This window comes from Miniopterus natalensis, chromosome 21 (assembly GCF_054644295.1).
Source record: "Miniopterus natalensis isolate mMinNat1 chromosome 21, mMinNat1.hap1, whole genome shotgun sequence".
NCBI lineage: Eukaryota > Metazoa > Chordata > Mammalia > Chiroptera > Miniopteridae > Miniopterus > Miniopterus natalensis.
This window is the reverse complement of record NC_142101.1, coordinates 17,626,775-17,636,941: the sequence shown is the minus strand read 5'-3', so window position 1 is coordinate 17,636,941 and position 10,167 is coordinate 17,626,775. Positions and strand designations below refer to the sequence as shown.

Below are 10,167 nucleotides of genomic sequence, written 5' to 3'. Positions count from 1 at the left end.
TTCCCTTTTTTGTAGGTATCGACCGGCCACTGCCTAGGTGGGCCGTAAATTGTGTGAGTCATGTGGCCGGAGTTCTGGAGGGTCCCTTTCTTTGGGGATCTGTTTTCTTTTCGGGAACTAGAGCTCAGTTTATAGTTGGATTGCTAATGGAAAGAACAAGGGCAGTGCTCTCAGTAACCCGCCTTCAGTTTAAGCTCTCGGGTGGCCGTCAGGAGCGGTCCTGGGACTGCGCCGTCTTCAGAAGCCTCTGGTACATGTCCGACTTTAGGAACCGGGGGTACGAGTCTCTCTCCATGTGCATGTACACAATTTTTTGCGCCTCTTCAAAACACGCTGCGGTGGGTTCTCGAATGTTCCTGATGATGTTTTCTCTCGTCGAACTGTCAATGTTAATCTGCAAAGTGAAGTCACGCGGCAGGCGGGGTTAGAGATGCGCACCTAACGGGAAGCTTTGCCGTATTCCCCCCTCTCCTTTCAGTGGAACGGGGTTATTTTGTTTGCAGCTTCGTAGGTGTCTCAACGGACATAGGAGGCAAACTCTTGGCTGCTTTGAAAGGAAACATCCACCTCCACATCCCAGATAAAAACAACAGGAGGCCCAGGACCCCGGAAATGGCCGAAACCATTGCTTATCTAGGAGGCTGAAAGCACAGAATTTGTTAGTGGAGCCTACAAGCAAGAAGCTTACTGGACGGAGGTCCTTGCGAGGGAAAAAGGGAAGTCGGTGCTATTTTAAACGCTGCCTTCCTTAATGTCACGCATGTTGACTTAACTGAACACGCCCCGAAAGGGGAAGAAAGTGAAGGCAGGTGGAGAAAGAGAGAAGTGGTCAGTTCAGAAAAGCAGCTATTTTCCAGGCGAGGGTTTTGCGGAGCAGATCCATAGGGTGGGGCTGTGCCGGGCGACGGGAGCCTCGCCTGCGGAGCTCTCCCCGTCCCCCGACAGGGCTGTTCATTCATTCCTCACTGTCTCCGCACCAGGCGGAGCCTGAGTGTGTGTGTTTCCCCCATGACTGTTTTCTTCAGGCTCTGGTATGTGATGGGCAGCGACACCAGTGTGAATATCTGTGGGGTTTGCTGGCGTTAAGCTCAGGTGAGCGTGAGCTCTGGTGTGGAGGCACAGACTCGGCCCAGCACCACTGGGGACGTCAGCATGCCCGTTTATGTAACTGTAGTTTCTTTTAGCAAAGCCAATTATTATTTTAAAAAATTTCTTTCTGTGAATTCTCACTGGAAGATATCTTTTCAATTGATTTTTTTTTTTTTAGAGAGAGAGTGAAAGGAGGGAGGAAGGGGGAGAGAGAGAAACATCGATGTGAGAGAGACACATGGATGGGCTGCCTCCCGAACTCGCCCCTACCGGGCATCTGGGGCCAGGGATCTAACCTGCAACCCAGGTACATGCTCTTGACCAGGAATCGAACCCTCAACCCCTTGGTGTGGGGGATGTTACTCTAACTACTGAGCTACACCGGCCAGGACACCAATTCTCCTTTTTAAAATATCTCATTTAGGGAATTAAAATCACTTAATAAGGAAAGGCTTGGGAGCCCCGTTGACCTAACTTGGAGTCCTAACTTTCCCACGTAAGCGCTGCGTGCCGCCGGGCGAGGTGGTTAACCTCCGATTCTCTGGATTCTTGTCTGTGGACAACATGGACTTGTGTCAGCCCCCAGGGCCGCCGGGCGGGAGGTGCCTGGCGCCTCTGTGCTCGACAGACACTGACACCCCGACTTCCCTGTGTTGTCGCTGTCGGGGTAGTTACCTCTCTAGGGGACTGCGGCTGGATGTAAATCTTATACAGCTTCTTCGCCCGAGAGACTCTGCTCCATCGCGAGGCGATTTTCTTGTAGCTCTCGCAGGCCATCCAGAACTGCATGTTCTCGTCGCTGCGCTCCGCCTTCAGGTATGAGCCGTAGACCGCCGGGCCATCTGACGGTAACGGAGAAACCCGGTTATTCTCATGAGGCAGAATCATTAAAAGCTGAAAAATACGCGATGCAGTTTAAAAATAAAGCCTGAATCAAAGCGCCCAAATTACTTCACAAGTGAATATTACATACTATCACGCACACGCGTGCACGCTCCCCCCCCACGCCACACGCAGCTGCTTGCCCCTGAAGCCTGGGTCGACAGCACCGGTCGGCGGTGTGCTCACGCCTTCGTTCTTTCTTTCTTCCGGATCATTTCTTTTCTTTCTGTGAATTTCGGATCTTTTGTTCAGTTTTCTTTTGCATCGTTGGTGCTTGCTTGAGATTTTCACATCTCTTTATACACGAAAGACTCAGTTATACTGAGAACAGCGTTATCATCTGTCCCCTTTTCCCATGGTCTCTTTGTGTATGACTTTTCCAGGAGTATTTGTAAACCATCTAATCTATAAAAAAACCCTCTCAGTTCATCCATCGGACCCTGCTTTTCATCTGTTGTGCACTTTATTTTTTCTGCCCTTTTACTAGACGAAAAATCTGTAAAACAAAAATCTTCCAAGCTTTTCTCATTGCCCTAAATGGCAAACACCTGACCTCTTGGCCAGTGGCGGCAGGCCCATGGGGTAGAGCGCTGTCCAGCATGTCCCTTGTCCCTCCTGGACTCGGTCTTTGATGGAAACTTCCTGTCTCTGGGCAGGCAGGGCGCTGCCCCCGTGCTGTGGTAGACGAGTTCCTTCGGTATGGCGTGTTTTATACCCTGGCCTAACACTCAGCTTGGGTATTTCGGTTTCTGGAAAAATTTCTCCGAACCTGCCACGCTCCTGTGAGTTGACAAAGAGCCCCTAGTGCACACATTTTAATTACATCTCGCTCCGTGCCACCGTCTACTACGTTTATTGGTTTATTTCTCTCCCACTCCCACTCCCCGGCACACCCTTTGAGAACTGGAACTGCACTTTCTTCACCTGCAGGTGCCCAGTGCCCACGCACTGCCCGACGTACAGCACACGCAGGTCCCGAGCAAATAAATGCCCATCATTCCTGGCCTCTGGGTCCCTCCTCCTTCCATATTTTGTCTTTTTTTAAAAAAATTTTTTTATTGATTTCAGAGAGAGGAAAGGAGAGACGGAGAGAGAGAGAGCGAGAAGCATCCGTGAGAGAATCATTGACCGGCTGCCTCCTGCACGCCCCTGACTGGGGATCGAGCCCACAGCCCGGGCATCCAACCAGCAACCTCCTGGTTCGTAGGTTGACTCTCAGCCACTGAGCCACACTGGCCAGGGTGCTTTTATATTTTAAAGTAGTGACTCCCATAGGTTTTGAAAAGTGAATCAGACCCTAATTATAAACCTCCAGAAAGCACCAAAGACCAGAGGCTTACACTTGGCACGTTGTTACTTCTTGGTTTTCTGAGCGAGACAAAATGTACTGATCGAACAACGATGCCTCCGAGAGGCCAGGTGTTGTTGTTTTTTCCCTGCAGGGTGACAAAGGGCATGAGAAGTGAACAAAGACAGAGGTGCTAAGTGGGAAAGGCTGAGGCAGGGCTGCAGGTATTAGGAGGGCTGGGGATGGGAACCATAGCAACGGCAGTGATGAGCGAGGTTAGGACAGAGCCGCGTGCGGGAAGCTGCCAGTCCACAGAACACTGCCGCGTGATCTCTCCCAGAAGAAGAGCTGGGAGGGGCTCGCCCCCTTCTCGGATTTGGAAGCATTAGCGTGCACCGGCTCCCATCTCCGCTGTCCTCTCGCAGGCCTCTCCCTCTAGTGGTCCCAGAGCCCTGGCTTTGATTAGGGGTGCTGCTTGCTCCCCGCCTGGCCTTCTGCGGTCTTACTGGCTTATTGCAGCAGCCTTCTCCCTGGTCCCTGCTGCAGTTCTTCAGAACACGACCAGGGGGTCTTGTAAAAGCGCATTGACTCCTGTTACTCTGCCTCGGGGGTCATTCCCGGCACCTAGGAGGCCCGAGGCTCCTGGCAGGGTAACTTCCTTACCGTGTTTTTGGAGACATTAACGTGACTCGCACCTCAGGGCTTTTTGACCATGGTTGTCTTCTGCTTGGGCCTCTTTGCCTCCAGGTCCCGTCTGGCTGGCTGCTGCCCATCACTCAGCTCTTAGCTCAGCTTGTGCTCCTGCCCGGGCCGCGTGGCTCAGCGTTGACCCATGAACCACGAGGTCACCAGTTCCGTTCCCACTCAGGGCTCATGCCCAGGTCGTGGGCTCCATTCCCAGTCGGGGGCGTGCAGGAGGCAGCCGATCGCTGTCTCTCTCTCTCTCCCTGACCCTTCCTCTCTCTGTGTAAAATCAATTAAAAACATTAAAAAAATAAATTAAATTGTGTCCCTTCTGACAGTTCCCTAATCATTCAGTTGAATCGCCCTCTTATACCTGCCTTTCTTTGTCGCGTTGCTTGGCTTTACTTTCTTCCAAGAAGCCAGGTGCCACGTCCTGCAATTTACTACCCCTGCGTTTGGGCGGTTGTGCCTCCGCCCTCTAGGGGGAGCCCGTGAGCTGGGCCTCGCTCACCCTGTCCCAGTGCCCAGGGGCTGGGCCAGGCGCAGGGCGGGCTGAGTGAGTCTCGGCTTCACTACACTTTTTGTTTATATAAACATACGTTGCTCAAAACACGACACCCTCTGTTCTCCTCTTCTGAGATTTTGGGCCCATAAATATATGTGTGGCAGTCCTTCTGTATTTTTTTTTCTGACATCATAGATTTTGATTTTTTTCCAGTTTTGACCTTTCTAATATGAAGGACCCTTGGGTTTTAGGGGGTGGTTGGTCTCCTTGTCATTTTAAAGGCATGTGTCTGTATCTTTTCTAGTCCTGCTAGGTTTCGCCATCAGAAACACCCATGGGGATTTCCCTCCTCCCCATTTTTCTTCTTGGTGTATGCCTGATACGTCGGTGGTGTTTTGGGGCTGTATGCTGTGTTTTGGGTCATTGTTATTCCAGGAAAAAATCTTTAGTAATCCTCATGTATTTTCATGAAGAGATGACTAATAGCTCAGTTTTTTTTTCCTGATTCATTTAAAAACTTACTACGACTTTTATGTCCACTTGAAAATAATTCTTTCCTAAAAACTTTGATGTTTGGAAACTTGGAGTACTTCCTGTCATCTGTAGACTTGAAAATTTTGCAGGATACTTTCTGCTTAATTCATTATGGAGAATTAAAAAAATTAAAAAAAAATATGTCTATTGATTTCAGAGAGAGGAAAGGGGGGAGAGAGAGAGAAACAACAATGATGAGAGTCATTGATCGGCTGCCTCCTGCAGGCCCCCGACTGGGGACCGAGCCCGAAACCCGGGCCTGTGCCCTGACCGGGAACCCAACCCCGATCGATCGCCTGGATCCTAGGTTGATGCTCAACCGCTGAGCCACGCCAGCCGGGCTTTATGGAGATTTTTATTTTTTATGAGACCAGTTCTCACCCCGAATCCTGGGGACTCCTGCACAGACTGGCCATTTGACGTCACTGAGAGATACCTGACACTCACCGCAGCTGCCCACGGGAATGCACGTGCTCCTTTGTATTTCTTGCGTCGAGCCCTTGACTTTATGGCTGCTGTCCTGCACTTATCCGTCTGAATGTTGATACTTATATACAACTACGTACAGGCTCACTTAAACGAGACACTGATCAAGTTAGAAACGAACTTTGAGGAGTTTTAGAACATCACGACTCAGATTTATTCCTGCTTTTTGAAGGCACTAAGAAAAGCAAATTGTTAATTTAAAAAAAAAAAAAAAAATTCTAACTTTAGCCAGTTATGGCGAAGCAGAATATTTTAGTCCATGTTACTATTTCAGCATGTTTTCCAAGGGAAGCAGAGATTTGTGAAGAATAAATATTCACAGTGAGTAATCTTGTTTTAATTAACAGCCATGAAAATCATGGTGGTTGACACTACAGACTATTTTCAGGTTTCCCTTTTTTAACCTTGGCGGTTCCCACTTAGCAGGTAGTGAGAAGGGGGCCCGCTGCCATCACCCAGCGCCCTTCCCCCAGGAAGGAAACCAGCTACTTACTCAAAGGTGACGCCTGCGGAATACTCACATTTTGTAGCCATCAGCTTTTCAAAAGACTGGGCCCACTGCAGCACCTCCTCCAGACTGAGGCTGCGGCGAGAAACGAGAGGGGCTCATCGCACTACACTATTCCCCAGGCCCTGCGGAGCTGAGTGTAAATACAGTGTCTGGAACGTGACACCTGAATGTTACCGCACTGCGTTTGTGCGAGGTTGGGGGTGGAACTTAACCTTCCTGTGATGCTTTTACATTTTATTTTTACTTCCCAAATGCTTAAAGCTATTAAAAAATTACAAACGTGTTATAAACTTGACAATGTGACAAAACAAATTTTAAAACGAGAAAGAATTAGAGTCCTATAATCTCCTTGTTTCCAAATTGCCACTAGAAATATTTTTATTTATTTCTTTTTAGGCTTTTTGTTGTGCGCGTGTTTGTATGTTTTGAAGCAAGAAGTATTCACATTCTGATTGTATTTGTGTGTGTGTGTGTGTGTGTGTATATATACACACATATATATACACACACACAGTGTCCTCTGCAAAAATATATTCACACTTTGGCTGCCATTATGAATTCCAGTGGGTTAAATCTAGAAAAGAGAGAAACATCAATTGAGCTTTTAGCTGTTAAAGTGTGTATCCAGTTTTGGGGGACCCCGTGTGTAATATATATCGGCGTAATGAGATTTTTATGTGCCTTCACGACTGTCTCAATAACCGTTGGTAGTGCTGTGATTGATGATCATCGGCACTGCCTACCACGCATAGTGAGCACAGACTGTTCTCCAAGCGGCCTCTCGGAGGTTACGTAACCATGCTCAGCGAGCATTATGATTATTCCCCGTTCTTCACCCTCAAAGCCCCACGCGGCCCGGCTGTGATTAAGGCTTGCCAGGCCCTGCTGAGGACAGGAGCTGAAGGAGATCACGTGGGTCAAAAGAGGCACCTTTTAAGGGGGCTCAGTACAAATTGCCAGGTTGCTTGTAGAGCGTCAGGCATTGTGTGCAGCAGTGTGTGTGCAGGGTTACCCACTGGACTCCTAGCTTATCCATGCACCGTGTTTGCGTGCAGTCACACAAAAAAGCTCTCTTATGCAGATATTCTCTATTAATTGCCACAATTTTTTACATGTTGAGGGTTTTAATTTTATTACTGTGAATACCATGTCCAGTTACACTTGACCTAAACAGTATTAAAAAACAAAAACATTTACCATTTAGAAAATGTCTGTGAAGGACGCTGACTTTGGGGCTTTATTTCTGCTCTTTTTGGTGGGCTTTTGGGGTGAACTGGCAGTGCTTACGCACCAGTTATCCTGCCTTCCCTCTATTACAATACTCTGTGTTCACTGCCGTCCAGTGCATGACCCATTCTTGTTTCCTGTGTCTGGGAGCTGCATATATGGAAAGACAGCTCTAGACACAGCTGGCTAATTTTGGCTGATTCCGGTACAGTTAGTCCCATAATTGGTGTTGACAGGACAGCCGTCAGCATTAGCAGGTACCTGACGCAGCCAAGGAGGCTCTGCAGTACCCAGGACACGGGGGGATATGGAGAGGCCCAAGCCAAGGCCAGCTGTGCTTTGTTTTCTAAAAATTGAGGCGGCTCTTGAAAGTTTTAGACGGACTGTTTGCATCAGCACCGAGGCTTAACAGTGCACTGCTGTGAAGATTGCTTTTAAAAAAAAACCAACCCCATTTCCATGAAGGGGCCCCTGACTCACTGTCCCGTAGCCGTATGAGAACTGGAGGAACAGCGGCCGAGAGAGCGTCTGCCGTCCCGAGACACGGGCAGGTGCTCGGCGGGGCTGTACCGCTCGCCGCGCCTCCCTCCGAGCCCCGTCCCGTAGGGGGAATAAATTCCGCAGCACGAGCCGACCCCCGGGACGGCCTCGGGTTCGCTTAAAGTCTGGTGCTGCGCGTGGTCGGAGGGAGAATCCTTTTGCGCCTCAGATTCTTGAGACTTATGGAGACAGGTCACTATTGCAGGTGGTGGGTGAAGTTGTGAAATGAGATTTGTTTGTTTTTTTTTTTTTGGTTTAATCCCATTTTGCGTGTACTTTTTCCTTAGTATCTCCCACATTTCACACTGTCCCGTGGCCGTCCAGGTGCCCTCATCAGAACTGTTCTAATCACCTCTGCCTCCTTCAGCGCCCAGATTTTTAGATAAAAGCTCTCCTCTTTTGTGTCCCCCCCTTTCTTCTGGACAGGTAGACAGTGGATACCAGATACGGGAACGTTCTCAGACATCATGAGGGAGAGAAGAATAATGAGTGTTTGGAATCTGACCGTCCTGGCTTCTGATGCCAGTGCTGGACTTAATTGCTTGGGTCTTGCCTCATATCGCCAGCCTCAGTTTTGTTATCTGTAAAATGGGGGTAATCACATCTGTCTCCCGGAGATAGGATCATGGAAATGACATTAGGTCCTGAAGGGAAAGCGTCTGTCGAATGACTGTTACCTAGCGGCTTGCCCTTGAACCTGTTCCCGGCCTTCCCTTCCCTGGGCGGGTCTGCCCGGCAGGCGGGAGGAAACGGGAGCCCTCACGGGGACACGCTGAGGGCGGGAGTCCTCAGCAGACTGTGCCCGTCCGCAGCAGCCACACCTGGCCCGGGACACGCTCAGCCTTGGGTCTGACGGCCGCCTCCGCCCACACACGGTGCTTGCACACATTTTGGGGCATTTTGCTGCTTCAGGGCTCGAGCACGCACCCCAGGAGCTGTGGCCAGCACCGAGGCCTCCAGGCGGGCAGGCTGGGCACCGCTGACCTGACAGGGACCCTCAGCCCAGGGCTCCCTGAGCGGAGCAAGTCCAGTCCCTGGCTTGTTCCCTTTCTCAGGCACTCCACTTTCCATTCTGATGCTGTCACCGTGTGGCCCCCACACGGCTCCCGTGTCAAACAGACTTGGGAGCTTGGCCAGCATTTGGCTCCGCCCGAGTCTCACCCCTTCTGACCGGGGATGAAGATTTCTGACCCTCTGCAGGTGTGGGATTTGAACCATGAAAATATGTTGGATCAAAGAATCTCATTCTAAGATAATAGAAAAGTTAAAAAAAAATAAAAAATCTAAGAATGTTTATTCATCACAGACTCTCTGAAAACACGTAACCTGCTGAATTCTCACGTGTAAACCATGAACGATGAACGCGGAACCTGGTGTAACGCACGGTTGCTCTCCTGGGGGCCTTACTCACGTGTGAATGCAAATTTCACTCTCTGAACAAACTGTGTTAAGACAGAGCTCCGTTTATCATGCGGCGAAATGCGTTATAATGGCCGAGTTTAACTGCGACTTACTTGGAAGGGGGCCTCGTCGATGCGTCTCCACACATCCTGCAAACCCAGCAAGTCCGCCTGCTCATTTTTCTAGAGAAATACAGCAGTCACTTAGCATAATTGAGCCATTTAAAATAATGATATGTGAGTCCGTTTCTAAGGAGCCCACAGGAGTTAAAAAGCTTAAAGTTGGGGGGGACAATCACTGGTGGGGGGGCGGCAGGAGACTAGAAGGACCCGTCTCACAAGTATTTATGGGGATGCAGGTGCTTAGAGTTGTGAGTTCAGGACCCACCTGAGGGGTGGAGAGAGGAGCCCTTTCTAGCAAGATGCAGCTGACCAAAGATGATTAATATAGTAATTGAGACCGAGAAGACTGTCCCATTGACCCCCGGTCCACACTGGTCTTCACTCTAATTGGACCCTTCGCCTCACTAACATAGTTCAAGGTTTAGGATCCCTCATCTCCGATCACCTCCAAGACGCAGATCAGCCAACGGCTCTCTGCTTATCTTGTAAGCCGGGGGGTGGTCAGGAACTTCCTCTTTTCGGGCCTCTCCTGTCGGTGTAACTCGTCCCCCCGCCTTCCGCTGGGCCTGGACTTCTCCCTGCCGACTGCCTGCCTGCGACAGGAGTGTTCAGACCCCCCGGCTCCTCACTGATCCACCAGAGCTACGTGTGCACGTTGGTGGTTCCTGTACCTGAAATTCATGCCTATTTACACGTTACCATATTTTTCTAACTTTAATGGAATTATTTAGCAAAGGCAGATGGGTCTTAATATGCATCGCTCACTGGGGTCAGAAGCACAGCCAAGGTAAAGCGATTTCCAGATGCACCGGGACTTAGGGGGGCCCCAGCTCCCGGGAGGTGACAGGGTCCATTAGAGTAATTCCGGGCTCTGAAGCCGGACAGACTCGTGCCCGAG

General features: G+C 49.9%; 1 protein-coding gene across 1 annotated transcript; it reads right to left on the bottom strand.

The window, feature by feature from the left end:
* Nucleotides 1–208: 208 nt before the first annotated feature.
* On the bottom strand, nt 209–9,325 carry RGS13 (regulator of G protein signaling 13). The gene is made up of 4 exons (XM_016221132.2): nt 9,261–9,325; nt 5,990–6,051; nt 1,765–1,931; nt 209–394 (listed from the first exon to the last, which is right to left on the bottom strand). The coding sequence occupies exons 1-4, from the start codon at nt 9,323–9,325 to the stop codon at nt 209–211; spliced, it is 480 nt and encodes a 159-aa protein (XP_016076618.1).
* Nucleotides 9,326–10,167: the final 842 nt, after the last annotated feature.